The 15,411-nt window shown below is 39.6% G+C and overlaps 1 protein-coding gene across 4 annotated transcripts in view; it reads right to left on the bottom strand.

Moving 5' to 3' along the window:
• The window catches only part of SPAST (spastin), a 39,560-nt gene extending 24,174 nt beyond the window's left edge, over positions 1 to 15,386 (bottom strand). The window contains exons 1-4 of one of the 4 annotated variants that reach the window (XM_042789458.1): positions 14,836 to 15,385; positions 10,742 to 10,828; positions 9,410 to 9,493; positions 3,568 to 3,663 (exon numbers count right to left, since the gene is read on the bottom strand). In XM_042789458.1, coding sequence (XP_042645392.1) covers positions 3,568 to 3,663; positions 9,410 to 9,493; positions 10,742 to 10,828; positions 14,836 to 15,241 — 673 coding nt within the window. In that variant the 5' untranslated portion in view covers positions 15,242 to 15,385. Of the gene's footprint in view, positions 1 to 3,567; positions 3,664 to 9,409; positions 9,494 to 10,741; positions 10,829 to 14,835 lie in introns of all 4 variants that reach the window. The other 3 variants (XM_042789459.1, XM_042789461.1, XM_042789460.1) reach the window with 3 other exon arrangements.
• Between the last annotated feature and the right edge of the window lie 25 nt (positions 15,387 to 15,411).

Consider the following 15,411-nt stretch of genomic DNA (forward strand, 5'->3'; position numbering starts at 1 on the left):
AAAAAAAAAAAAAAAATCACCAAACAACTTTAAACTGCTTAGGTATACATTTTCTGTAAATACTGCATAGCAAAATACATGAAGCAATTACAAGACTAGATATTCAGAATCAGCATTCGCAATAGCCCCCAAAATAGTAATTCCTTGAAAGATTATATTAATATTTTTTAACAACTATCTAACAGAAAACTTCAGCAACTAACAAGGACCCGTTCCACATTTCAAATGGTAGCACAGCTACACAGATCAGGGACACAGCTGTTCTCCTCCTGAACTGACAGAGCTGTGTCAAATCACTGTTGCCAAATGATGGTGTTAAAAATGATCTTACTGCTACTCCTTCTTCTACTTGGGAAACTCCTTAAAAAACTACAGTATTAAGAGTGTATTTTTTGCAACTTGAAATCAACATTGCTAATATATGCCCACTAGTGAAGATATGCCAGCAAGTCTTTCCAAGTGAAAACTGAGATAAAAACTAGCTACTTGCACAGTGATAATGTTGTGGTAAGAAAGAGAAATTTAATGCCTTCTCTGATTGTATGTCATGCTGGGATTTACATGTTAAATATAAAATGGTACACTGGAAGTACTGTAATACTACCAGTATTGTATGCCCAGTAAATAAGTTCATAAAACTCATAAACACTGCCTTTGGCAAAACTGGCATAATCTTGCTCCCAAGCTAGTTTAAAAAACAACAACCCATGATGCAAAGTAAAACATGCATGTCTGAGGGGGGGAAAAAAAAACAAAAAAAACCCCAAAAAAACAACAAACCAAACAAACAAGCCACAGTTAAATTGTTTTACATCTAATTTAAGACTGCTATGCAAACAAGACTGATAGAGATTAAACAATAAATATGTATTTCAACATAAAGGTTTGGGTCAAGGCTGCTGGTCATTACTCTTTACACAAGTTACTACATAGATTTCTGGAACTGAAGGGCAGGTGATATTGCTGTAATGAGGTCCTGTGAAACCTCACTGTAAAGGTATCAGATAAATTTTTAAGAAAAACCTCTAGCTATTCGGGTAGGATAGGAAACTATGAATGAGGAAGACGGGGATAGGTAGCCATTTGTGCTTGAATCAAGTCAATTGGTCTGAAAGGCTGACACATAGTATCTTGGAAGAAGGAAGAATCTCAAATCAGTAACATTTTGGAAATATAAAAAATGCGTAGTGTAACTGTGACAACAGAATATCCGACAGAATTAAGAAGCTAAAACATCTTTAAAGACTTTGGCCTTTAAGGGCAAATGAAAGAAAGCAAAGCACTTTTTGACCGAAGAAGGAGCAAAAAGGCACTTTCTTGCTGTTAAAACAATGACTGAACATGTTTCACATTTCATAAAATTCTGGACTTTTAAAAAATCCAGCCTGATTAGGCAACAGCGCAGGTAATGCTTTATGTAGATGGAAAAATGGAGCTTATGCCAGAGCCCTGTGGTTCAGTACCTCTGCAGCACCTCTACTTCCTCAGTAACAGCAGCCCTCAGCCTACAAGCTGATTTTATAGTTTTCTACTTTGTGTTCTCAAATGATTGCTCCCGTCCGTCTGAAAAATACCATCTTTATTACAACATGTATAAAGGAAGTACTTTTTTCTTCAAAGTGTAGCACATCTTACAAACAAGAATGTTTCCCCTTACAGCCCCCCCAAAAAAAAGACAGAGAGAGTGAGCATGCGAGCGTTGGCACCAGCCACTTGAGAAATACAGATGACTTAACAGGCTGACTTTATTGGTGCTATCAGGGATCCCACAGATGCGGGAGAAGTTCAGTACTTCAGGTAAACCTCTAACTTGCACAAGTTATTAATCTTACGTTTACCCCTGGCAATGTAAACGCAGATGGAAATGGAACAAGCCTCCTGAAGTCTTGTTCAAAGTGATCAGTAGATGCCTGGTACCTTACTCTTTATGAGCTGCCCTTTAGTCTTTCTGTCTCTTCTCAGGTCCCGCTGTGCCTGGCAAATGAAGGCTTCTCTGTTAGTCCACATTCCTCTTCAGAAAGTCAGAAGACACTCCCAGAAAAACGCATTCCCAGAAGACCATGGCCCTTTGCAGTTGTTTCGCTATCCCTTCCTCCACAGTTTTGCAGAAGTGGTTCAGTCATCCATCTTTTATATGTCACCAGGAATAGGAATCCAAATGGGTAAACTGACTGATACCAATTTCCACAACCTTACCAACAGCGACCACCTCCTGCTACAGGAATTTGTCAACAAAAACACCTGCTGCAGTACTGGCAAAATGTTTCTTCATTTCCAGCAGATACCCATGGATATTCTATGCTTTGTTACTGACAGATTTAAATAACTAAATTAACAGTTTTAGGAGTGAAAGTTCAGTCTAACCTTCTCCTTCAGCATCCAATTTTGAGATAGGTTGAGGAAAAAGGTGCAAAAACATATGAAGGAAGGAGTTTAAAGAAAAAGCTGTTCATATTGCATCAGATGGAGCATTTTATCAACTTCGGTGTGTATACGTATGTATTTGTTCACTCAATCTCCAGCCAACAAGGTAAAAAGACAAGAGTTGTACTGGGTCATCTAAGGTAAAGAGTTCCCAAGCTCAATCTGCATAGAAACTTATACAGCAGAGCCCTTTTAACTATATCATTTTGACAAATGTCAAAAAATACCACACATACAGTAATCTAAAGGTTCCTAACATGATGTAGTTCTACTATTTTAACTTCTCATACATTAGAAAGACTAAAACCAAACAGTAAGATGACTTAAGAACTAGAAAGGGAGCTTAAAAAAAAAAAAAAAAAAAAGCATGTGGTTTATACTGGTTCAAGTTTAGTTACTTTAAAAACCGAATATTGTTCAGCAGACAAGCTTTATGAATTCCATTCCTTGTTAGCTCTCCATTTTATTTAATCTCATTACAGTTTACTATACAAATTATCAGTTACTGCTGGCTTAAAACATTCCCTGAAGACAATTCACAAACCACACAGTAACTTTACTCCTCATGTATGGATAAACAAGTTTACTTGTTGTATTTTAGTATCCCTGGTACAGTCTTCTGGGAAAGGATAAAAAGCTTCTTTGACAAAAAAACAAAAGCTGGGCTTTTCTGCCCCCTTCTTTTAATCATGTATTACTTTCTAAGAGCAAAAAACCCTGAAATTTAAAGCAGCTTAATGCAAACGCACATTCACTCTCGCAGTATCATAAAGGATGAACTACTTATGTAGGCACAATATATAACCTACATATCCCAACTTGACTTTGACACTTTCTAAAACGAGTTTAATTTCATTCCTTTAAGAATATGAGAAATATATTCTAAAATGTTGTCTTAGTAAAAAGTTTTGGATTCTAGGACAGTCATCGTAAGAGAAAACTGAATACTACAAAATAAAACAGTGTCATCAAAGTCATAGAAAGGATGGAATGTATTTTGTATAAAGCCTTTAAAAACAGAAATATGAAACAATTTTTTTAAAAAGTTGGTGGGGCCAGAACACAGCATTGCATATTTTTCCCTGTAACACACCAGAAACTGCGAGACATCCCCTCAATAGGCACTGGTAAAACCAAACCCACCTGACTGGAGATGTCCATTGCGGCATGCCAGGTTAGTACTGTCATTACAGACCTCCATTTGCGGCTTGGAAATTTGCAAAACTGCCTGCAGCTTCTCTACATAGTAGACAGAGGGGGAGGGAGGAAAAAGGACAAAATAAACAAACAAAAAATAAAAATGAACCAAGAAAATTTATGTATGCTGAACACACAAATGTCAAGTTTGGCTTTGTTACACTTGATACACGGTTAAAGGTAAAAGGAATATTTCTATCTATTCTATATGTTTAGCAAATTTGTCAGGAAATTCTGTCAGTATGAGCATGGCTGAAAATAGCTTTAAAACTAGCCATTTACAGCGGAGTTAATTACAACAATCTTTCCAAACTAGTGATTGTAGTTACTTCCAAAAAAAATCAATGGTCAGGATTAATTCAACTCCATTTACTAATTATTTGTGTTGATAACCCATTTCTGAAAGTCCTCCCCAAGGTGCTACTTTTGACCAACTGCAAGGAGTCATCACTTGCCTCCAAATTAAATGTTTCACTTCAGTAGTATCAGTCAGTCAACATTTTACAGAAACCTCAACTGTTCAAGCAAAACACCTTATATACATTACAATGATGTCTTTCAAGATCTCTATTTAGAAATATAATTGCCTTGAAATTAAGTCAATAAAATTCTCATGCAAGCTATGCTCTTTAAGAGTATTAACTTCTGAAACATCTAAATACAAGATTTGTAAGGTTAAAGATTAAGGTAAAATAAATTAACTCTAAGAAGACATGATAAACTAGCCAAAGCATAAGTCAAATAGGTTTAAGGCTGCAAGCAACAAAACAAGAATTAAGTCTCAGGACTATTTGTTCCCTGCAGATCAGCTACACCCCCCTGATTTCCCACTGCAGTTAAAAACTTCTACTTTTAGGGGTTACTTTTGGGGCACTTTACAGCCTCTCCCACCTTTTTTCAAAGACACACATCCCCTTTTTTGTAAAAACAAAACACAGTTTGTAAGGATGCAAGGCAAACATTGTCACAGTCCTCCTCCCCATCTGTTTTTTTTTTTTTTTTCCTCCTCTCCCCCCCCCCCCGCCCCCCGTTCCCAGGAGATAACGGTACCAGAAAGCTGCAGGGAAAAAAAAAAAAAAGAGGTGGAAAAGTAGAGGAGCGATATCCTCTGGCAACATGAAAGCACATATTGCAGAAGACGACAAATTGAACTGAAAAGGTGCACACCCAAGATCGTAAATGCCCTAACTGGAGGAAGAATCGCCATTCAGAGCTTGCAGATCATACAACCAACAAGCATAAACACTTCCTTGCTTCTGCTTCTTTGCCCATTACACATCTTTTTCCAGTTTTCCTGCTTCATTCCTTCCTTCTTCTGCCTGCTCCTGATCACTCACCTTTTAGCTTCCCTGAGAAGTATCTTTAGACCCAACAGTTTAAGTAATGGTTTAATAACAATATCCAGACTGAGCAAGATGCATCTTCAAGTGAAAACTTAGTAACTACAGTCAAGTATGAAAAACTAAAGTTCAAGATTGGTATGTGCACCCAGGGTTTACTTTGATTTAAATTGAAAGCATTGAAGAGTCAGGTGCAGTAAAACAAAAAAATGTTAGTCACACAAGAACAGCTTACAACCAACCACAAGCTTTATAACTTGCAGGAAGTTACTTTAAGAAACCTCCCTCTAAAGAAGTCTAAGAAAAGTCCTTTGAGTGTGACTGACCGCAAACACAGTGTATTATTTCAGTGGGTGCAGCATTATTGAAGGCGAGAGCAGAGTAGTCTACTCCCTGCTCAGTGCATGCAATCCAAATGGAAAGTGTATAGAGAAGCTTAGGAAACAAAATTAGTATTAATAGACTTTGTAAAGATATCAGATAAGCAGTGAAGTTTTGGAGAACATTTCAGAACTTTACAAAAAAAAAAAAACGTTCTAGTGAGTGACCATAATAAAATCAATTGTCTTGAGCAGAAGTTCAGGAAATCCTATTTGCTCCAACACTGCTGTTTAAGACTGGAGTTTTACCACAATTATCAACAGCTTAGCAAGTCCCACATATCCAGGCACTCCAAAATTGCAGCAAAAAAGCCATAAGCCAACTGTTGTCCAGTTTTAATTCACACAGTGTCTTCATATCACATTACATATTAACATGTAACTTTAGTATTGCACATAAAACTACATAAAGCAAATATGTCACTTTTCTTGAGGGACAGTGTAGCTGTAGAGCCCCCTGGAATAATGAAAATCAACTGAGCTAAATATTACTCGAGGGAATTAACAGGACACCCTATCACCTTCCATTTAAATGCTTTCTCCCTGTGTCTCCAAACACTGGGGAAAAAAAAACAGTTTACAGAATCTCATTCATTTTTTTCTCCTTGATGATACAATGTTGACAGAAACCTACCAAATAACTAGCACTACAGCTGTTGTCTTATTTTAGGCAATACTAGACCTTGAGTTCAAGGTAACTGATTTATAACAAAAAAACAAACCAAAAACATCCTATAACACAAGACTGAAGCAAAAATACTATGACCTCTGTGAAAGTGGAATAATCACAAAAAATGTCCACTGAAGCTCATATCTGTAACACGGGCAGAATTATAACTGAAGATGAAAATTACGTAAGTCATTTTAATTATGTGCCACGTGCATCCTTCAATCAAAATCCTGAAGCTACACATAGGACACAGAAAGGCCCTAGTGCTGACAGAAATCTGTCCCCCTACAGAAAGTCTGAAATGGGACAACACAGATTGTTACAACCCATGTATGGTGTTAGAATTGAATACTGTTTCACTAGACGGTGGTGGTTATCTATCTTTAGCAACAGCAAACTGCTGAATGTTATGTATCAATTGTAGAAAACAAATATCCTCCTGTGCATCTAAAAATATAAAATGCAATGTTCCTAACATAGGTGATCAGCCATCCAGGAGAGATCGGGTCTATGAAGCCCATCAGAGCAAGATTTATCCACTCGTGTAAGTAACTGCTCAGCTAACACACCCTAAACCACGTCAAAAACACGGGCTGCCACCAATTCAAATGGGAGAATTTTGAAGTCCCCTGACAGCTAGCACAACTCAATATTGGCCCTGGGCTGCCAAAGTGATTGAGTCACCTTGAGGTGCTCTGAAACATACCTGGAGTAACTTCAGCTTTCAGGCTGTATCATAATACAGCTTGAAACAGAATACAATAACGGTAATTTAGCCTCAAGATGAAAACACGGCTCAAAATAGTGAAGCCAACACCCAAGGTAAGCAGCTACATCCTCTTGGTTGAAAGTTAAAAGGCACCAGTGGTGTGATGACAGCTGGTGATAACACAAAGGTGTGATCAGACACCGCACTCCCATTAGTGGTGTCCAACACCCCCACCAGTGGTGTCATGCAACTTAAGCTTGCATTGATGATTCAACACATTTAAAAAAAAAAAAAAAAAAAAAAAAAAATCAAAGCACTGACCACTTCTAGAGGATAGTTATAATCCATATGATTTCATTTTCACTTTCTCCATGTTACCAATGTAACTTGCTTGACTGCCTGGCATTTCAGTTAGGCAGTCTGCAATCACATCTCTGTCTAGCAAGCAGGATGAAATGTTTGGTATTATTGTCTACTTTAAGTCTGTTTTATTCTGCTAGTTAATGTAATAACGGGCTTGCCTATTCTCCCTTAAGAAATGGAGAAATTCCACAGGGCTAGAGGAAAACACTCTTTGATCTTAAGAGTTGGATTCATAGGAAAAATCACTTTATTGAACCTTAAGAGCCTCAGGTTTAGTTCAACTAAAAACGGATCTCTACACCACTTAAAAACTTCCAAGTACCTGTTACGAAAAGTAACAAGCTAAAAGCTATGTTTAGAATTGCAGATGCAATTCAGCTCTAGATTGCCTTAAATTTCAACAAAATCCATGTAAAGTAACATATAAAGTAATAAAAACAGATGCTGTCAATATCAGAAAGTTGGTTAAATAGTATAGGAAGTATTACTCAAACAGATCCATAATTATTAAGCTTGCAGGGATTTAAATCCACTGCAATATCTCTCTACACAACATCTTTTTCCTTCCTAAAGGGCAGATGACTTTACTTGCTGCTCTCTACCCAAATTTTGCTCTCAGGTACATTGTTTGAGGCAGGCCCTCAGTGCAAACTGAACAAGACCCTAAGTAGAACAAAGTGCTAAGCTTCTGATAATTTCAAAGTAAAAATAAAATAAAATCATATTTGACATCAACTTATGCAATAAACACTATTCCATTTATTTATCCTTCTATCTGCACTCTGAATAAAGAATACAAACAGCATGTGATCACACATTCTGGTAGTAAAGATGAATGTACCAGCTTGACTTCAACTTTAGGTTTTTTTTTTTCTGTGTTTACCCTTTTTAACTTTTCAATCAGAGCACAGCAAGTAAGCAACTTTATCAACATCCCAAGTGCTACTACAATAACTCAAGCAAGGATGAAGCGCTGCCCACAAAATACAGGCATTGCTACTTCAAGGTTCAAAGAACAGCAAATTTTTTAAAGAAATCCTAGTTACTCGCAATTAGGATGTCAGCAACAAGCCATACCTTATCGAAGACCGTTAGCGTGCAATCACTTTCACTCTTTTGTTCCCTAGTTTATAACACCCCCAGAAGTCAGCCTTTAACTCTACAGAGTAGAAAACATCTTTTCTGCATGCGCTAAGGTTCTACTGATAAACACCTGTAATAAGGTATAGAAGCGGGAAGTCTCTTCCAGCTGTTCCCTTCACTTTTTTTCCACCAAAAAGAACTGACACCAGGAATTCAAGGGAAACAAAAGGGATTTGCTTTCTTGTGGTTGTCACAACTTCCCTGTCAATCAACAGTTAGGACCACAGAATCACAAAGCCTAAGAGGAGAAACAAACATGAGTTTTTCAGTCTGCTCTAGGCACTCCTAGGAGAGGGAGTTAGTAGAACTCAAGACAACACAGTGCAAGATTAAAGCTGCAGATACGCAAGTTAAACTCAAGTACATTTGTTAGTTCTCCCTTCAAGAGCAACTTAATCTTTATTTTCATTTCACTGCCTGAACTGAAAGCACTTCCAAAGTTCTCAATTTAGAGGATGCACTACAGGAAGCTGTGGGTTTGTTGCTTGATTGGGGGGATCTCTGTTTATCATGCACAGTAAAATGTCATTTCCAATTCTGCCTGTTTTATAAGCTCTTAATGGACAGAGTAAAGCACTTAATTTTGCTAAAGAGAAAACCATACAACACTATACTTCTGAAAAGAAGCGATCTTATCTGCTAGTCTTAAAATAGAACACTACTAGATAAAAATTATGAGAGGATTTCACGACCTTATGGTCTACATAATGCTAAAGAATTATTATTACAGTACATACCAATAACCAGGAAACTTCTTATATAAGTGACAGCAGAATTAACAGAACATGAAGTAGTTAAACTCACAGAAGGCACACTTAGCACTCATGCTCAGCAATATATTAAGTTTTACTATAGTTCTAACACAGAAATCCTAGCGTAACTCCAAGAGTTAGTCAAGACTTCCTCAGCTGATGAGTCAAGCGTGCTATGATATAAAGACTTCTCGGTTACTTTTATACCTACTTCTTAAGGCACAGGGAAGTGTGTCATGAGATTCTAATTTCAAAATCCATCAACAGCATTGAAAAGATACTACTTGCTCTCAACTAAAAGCTAAGCTTAAGAGACCCTACACAGATAACGACTCCATTTGAAAAATTACCGTAGTATTTTAGAAGAACGCATTACATGAAGTTGTTCAAATAACAACAAACTTTCCAAAGTCATGAATAGTAACTGGTACCTAAAAGCTGCAAGCGATCCTTGGCCATTGCCAAATTTGTCATCATTTTAGATTGCAGACGTCGAGCCCGTTCACACTGATCACCTTACAAAGAAAAATCAATGTTAAAACACAATTTGGCAAATTAACTTTTTTAAGTGCTAAAATACTGACACCCTCCTCTTCCTCCCACCCCTTATCTACCCCCTCCCCTAGAAACATTACTGCAAAACTAATGAAAAAAATCCTCAAGCCTTCTATTTAATCAAGAATTTAAAAGTTAGTTGACACTATCTGCATTACAATACTGCTTATAGAGCGGTGGGAACCCGATCATTGCTTTGCATACTCTCTCACATTTCATGGTGACCTAATGTATGTTCTTTGTCACTGCATTTTTCTAAACAGAAGTCAAATAAAGTTGTTGGTTTTTTTTTTTTTTTTTAAAGCTTGAAAAGTGACTGAGAGGCAAGTACAACTTGAAATAATTCACTTTGGCAAAATTAACAGATTTAAATTCAGTTGACTGTGTCCCTTTACTTTTCAAAACACATATAGTTACAGACATTAATATCACCACTTCCTAAAAAATAATGTCTGTTCAAGTCAAGTTTGGTTTTGTTGCCTTTTTTTTTTTTTTTTTCAACTATGAAATTTAGACAGGTTGTATCAGCGGCATAAGTAACATGTCACCATATATTGTTCACAAGCATTTCTAAACATAACTGAGGACCAAAACAGCAGTCTGCAAAAGCAGTTAAAGGTTTATTATTATTATGACAGAAATTCTTGACAAGTCCTTCACTACACCTATTTTTCTATGGTACGTACCTGTTTCTACACTACAGCTCAAAATGTTTCCATATACACAGATGGCTTTCTTCCTTTGTTGGAAATGTCCTGCTATTTTGGCCTAAGTTATTCAGAAACACAATGCTAAATCATTCCCAATTGAGTTGTCTCTTTTTGAATTATACTTAAGGGAAAATTCTGCATAAGTGAGAACGTGAACTGTTAACTTTGGCAAATCAAATCAGAACTCATTATTTTGGCTCTTCCATTATATAAGAAATCAAGTATTTTGCTTTAGAACTTTCATTAACTGTTTATGATTTTGCACAGTCTGAAAATATTTGGAGCAAGATTTGCAAGTGTTATAGACCAGAACATTAAGGTAGAACAGAGAAATGAACCAGTGTTCACCTACACCTAAAAGAGGAATAAGAAACACTCTTACAAATGAATTCACATAGCAGACCATTCCTAATACCTACCATCTTTAGCAATATAAATTCCTCACTTTTAAGAAGCCATAAACCAAAATCTTTTCCACAAAACTCGAAACTGGCTTACCTTGACCAATTACTAAGACAGCTATTCCTTTTTCCAGTTCTTCAATTCCTTTCTTATACCATTCAACAGCTTGTTCCTTTTGTCCTGCTTAAAAAGGAAGTGAACCCATTATTTTCTGTAATGAATTAAAAGCTTAGGAATGGTTCCATATAATGCTGTGTAAAACAAGTAAGAGGAATTAAGAGATATTTGAACAAAACCCTATGATTTAAAGAAACACTTAAAGGGACACTGTCAACTTTGTATCTACTTAGTTTCAAATAAGCTTCAAATAAGCTAAAAACAGGTACTACACCAGCCTCAAATCACTTTTGCCTGTTTTAAGAATATTTCTCCACCCACCTTAAAAAGATCGATCCCCTAAAAAAAACAAAAACAAAAAACAAATAACAAAAACAAAACACAACACAAACAAACAAGCAAAAACAAACAAAAATACAAAAAGGTAAAAAAGCTAGCCCGCACATATTCATTCACAACAGAAGTGGCAAAATGAACAGGTTTTCTTTCTGGAACATCCCATTGAGACATGCCTCTTAATCTTCCAGTGAGGGCCAATACTAAAGTAACACTTGAGTTTCTGTGCTTCTAGAATAAAAGCAACGCATCTCACGTATTACATGAGCGAGACAAGAGACACTTTTCCTCTGGTTTACTTTTGTACAGAGCATTTGTCATGGGACTATTCCTTCATTCTCATCCTATCATGGAACGACTGTATCGCACGTTTATGGCACTTTCATATGAAGTGCAATACACATAGAATTATACAACCATGAACAAGCCTATGCCTAACCTATACTATCTGACACCGTGACAGCAAATAAGCCATTGAGGAGATATTCTTAGCTACTTCACGTTGCTCCCCTTCTATAAATACTCTGCATTAGAAAGATACTTGCCTGCATATGGAAACGTACTTCTGCAAGGTAGCTATGTCACACTAAGCGTGCCTTTCCACACAGGAATACAGCACATTCAGTATTACAATTTAAACCTGATTAGTGTTAACAAACTGCTAGTGCTAGAAAAAAGAAGAATGCCTAGAACGAAACCTTCTGATATCATTATCTCAGTTTCAGAAGATAAAACATTTCACAAAACTATTCCTAAGTGCCAGTTACCAGTGATTGTGCTGCTTCTGAAGTTATCAGAAGATAACGCCAGTCCCAAACCTATTTTCCAGCAAATTTTAGTGCCAGTAAAAGTATTTCAGTACATTTCTAGAATCCTCTTAAAGGCTTTCTCATGCTCCTCTCCAGATGCAAAATCTTTTAATAATGTTTGGCAAGTTACCCTATGCAGGTAATTCCATGTTTTGAGTTTCCTACTGATACAAACCGTAGAAGCAGCATCTTCCTACAGTCGTGTATATCACACACCTCGGGAATCACTTTATTACTGCCCTTTCTCTGTCAGCCTCAGATAGCCTGACTGTTAAGGACAAATCTAGATAAATTAGATCACTGAAGCTGAGTGACTTTGATCCTCTCAGTAGCCTTTTTTACTTTAAGCTTCTCCACATTGCCTATAGAAACAGTTTTGACTGCAGTGTAAATCTAAAGCTGATTATGGTTATTAGAAACCAAATTTGAGATGATCCCAGCCATCTCTGCTACTGCCTGAATTGCTTTGCTATTCCAAAGAGCAGCTGCAAACATGCCAAGGTCACTACTAAAATCTCACTTCTACCTTTAACTAGAGAAGTTTTAGAAGCAATATACCACACCACGCTGTTTGTAAAGGTAGTATTCTGAATCCCCACAGAGTGATTTACTAGCTGTCAGCGATTAAGACATTAAAAGTAAAAAGTCACATTCGTTAGAAGTCATTGATTTGCTGTACTGGGTCTGGCTGGGATGGAGTTAAATTTTCTTCATAGCTGCCCCTATGGTGCTTTGTTTTGGATTTGTGACTAAGTGTTAAACACACTAATGTTTGGGCTGAACAGCTTCCACGGATTCAAGGTTTTCTTTTTCCCACTTTGGATCCCCAGGGAGTAGGCTGGTAGCGCACAAAGAGTTGGGAGGGGGCACCGGCAGGACGACTGACTCAAATTGGCCAAAGGGATATTCCGTGTCACCTCACATCACGCTCAGCAATAACAACTTGGGTAGAGGAAGAACGGGGTGGGGGGCTGTCTTCCAAGGCAGCCATTGCTCAGAAACTGGCTGGGCATCGGTAAGCAATTGCCTTTGCATCACTCGTCTTCCCCCCACCTCTTCACTTATTAACACGTCTTTATGCTGAACCACAAGTTTTCTCACTTTTGCTCTTACTATTCTCTTCCCTGTCCCACTGAGGGGAGTAAACAAGCAGCTATGGGGGTGTTTAGTTGCTGGCCAGGCTCAACCCACCACACATACCTTCCCAGTCCCAGGAAAAGAAGTTAAGCTTGATTTTGAAAATACCAAAACAAGAATATTCATTTCCCTGATAATTCAGAAGCATAAAACTACCACAAGTGCTATTATAATTACCGAAGTGCACATAGCTTCCAAAACAGCAAAAATGGCACATAATTAACAGGATATTAAGACAATCCAGAAATCCTAACCATTTCCCATACTATACCCAATACATTGTTTCCTGTTGGAAGTTATAAAAAACTCATTTACATATCAAATGAATTCAAAGGTATGCATGTGTTCCAGTAAGAACAGACAAGCAAATAACAAATCTATGTATTAAAGCAAAGTGAGTTCTTTCTCAAGTGAAATGAATATTGCATTTGTAGGATTGTAGCAGCTTTGCAACTCCTTGCGTTACCAGCAATGATTTTTTTCCTTCTTACTAAATGGACAACCTGTGCAGATAATTCATACATGACAACTCGAAAAATACCTATAAAGAAAGTGCAGGATTAAAATCAGTATTTGAAGGCTTACCCTTCAGACCATCAACAGTTACAAGCCACAAGAGCGGAACAGGCACCTGATAATTTAAGACTTAGCTACTCTTCACACAGCAAACATCAACTACAGTGAAGACTTAAACTACCTCACCTTCTTCCACGCTTTGCTCCTGTGACCCTCAATGCTCTTACACTGTACGTCTGTTCTGAACTAACCTTGCTGCACGCACATGGCGTGTTCTTTCCTCCCAGAGCTGACGACTGCCACTCCCAAATTGTCGATGCAAAGCAAGACACATCCCTCGCTTTTATGGTGCTCACAGCACGTAGCTTCCATTGAAGGCCTATTCCTATACCTTTAGCCTCCGCCTCTAGGATAGCAGTTTCACCAAAGCTCAACAGAAAGAATATAATAAATTAATCTGATGTTCCCAGAGAATTTTGAAACCCAGCACATCATGTCCCTAAGGACTACCTTTTGGATGCTGACTGACTTTTGCTGCTACGTTTGGACTAAACATCCAAGTCAAATGAAGTAGCAACTGTCTTTTTTTAATCCTCCAGACAAAAAAAAAAAAAAAAAAAAAAAAAAAAAAAATTCCTCACTCCTGTGTTTCATTTAATCGAACCCTAAACGTCTTGCTTAAGGCCTCCTAGTCACACAGTGATAGGTGTTTTAAGAGTAAGCATGTCAAAGAGCTTAAAAAACCCGGTTTTTAAAACCTGCCAAAACAGGAATATTTCTTTCTTGAAAAGGCAGGCGACTCCAAATGGGCAGTTTGGAGGCCAAGTTTCTTGAATACTGCAACGCTACTCCCACCGTTTGTCAGGCAGTACGTCAAAGGATGCCCCCGTATTATTGTCCCCGGCGCTTTTGTTGTCCGGCAAGCTCGGTTAAACCGAAAGCTAGTTCCAGTCACACACACACACACACACCCCCTCGGTTTTCACTCGCCTCGCCCAGACCCCCCCGCATCAAAAAACTTTAATTTGAAGTTATCGAGTGACACGCAGAGACCCGCTTCGCGCGGGGAACAAGCCGGCGCCGCAGCTTTTCCCACCCGCGCCGCCCCGGGCGGCTGCGGCGGGGCAAGGCCGGACCCCGCCGGGGAGCGGCACCGGCGCGGAGCTCGCCCTCCCGCCCACGTCCCTCGCCACCCGCGTTGCCCACACCAGTGGGTTTGGCTCGTTTTCCGCTCCAAGCGGCGGCCCCCCGGCTGGGCGTTCGGCGCTCCCCTACCTCTCTCGTCCTCGTCGATGCGCAGCGCCATGGAGATGCACTCGAAGGCCCGCTTGTGACAGGCCCGCACCGTCTCGGGCGCCCCGCCGGGCTCGGGCGCGTCGCCGGCCCCGGCCCTGCTGCCCTTGGCGGCCATGAGGGCGCCGCGGGAGAGGCGTTCGCAGAGCCAGGCGAAGAGCAGCCCGAGCTGGAAAGCGACGAAGCGGAGCAGGGCGAAGGCGGCGAAGAGCGGGTAGGAGAAGTAGTACAGGTTCCGCTTGTGAGGGGACGCCGCGGCCGCCGCCCCCGCCGGCGGCACGGGGGGGGCCGGCCCGGGCGGCGAGGAGGGTGAGGCCCCGGCGGCCGGGGGCGCGGAGCTGCAGCCGGCTGAGCCCTTCTTCTTCCCTCTGCCGCCCGGAGAATTCATTCACCGCCGTCGCCATAACCCGCTGCCAGGGACTGACAACAACCGGCCATGGCGGCGGCGGCGGCGACGCCCCTTTCGCCCGGCCCCGGGGGGAGGAGCGCGCGGCGGCCCTCGGCGAGCGCCGCGGCTGAGGGGAGCGACAATGGGAGGCGGGGATGGCGCCGCGGGGC

This window comes from Tyto alba, unplaced genomic scaffold, assembly GCF_018691265.1.
Source record: "Tyto alba isolate M040663 unplaced genomic scaffold, T.alba_DEE_v4.0 Super-Scaffold_16, whole genome shotgun sequence".
NCBI lineage: Eukaryota > Metazoa > Chordata > Aves > Strigiformes > Tytonidae > Tyto > Tyto alba.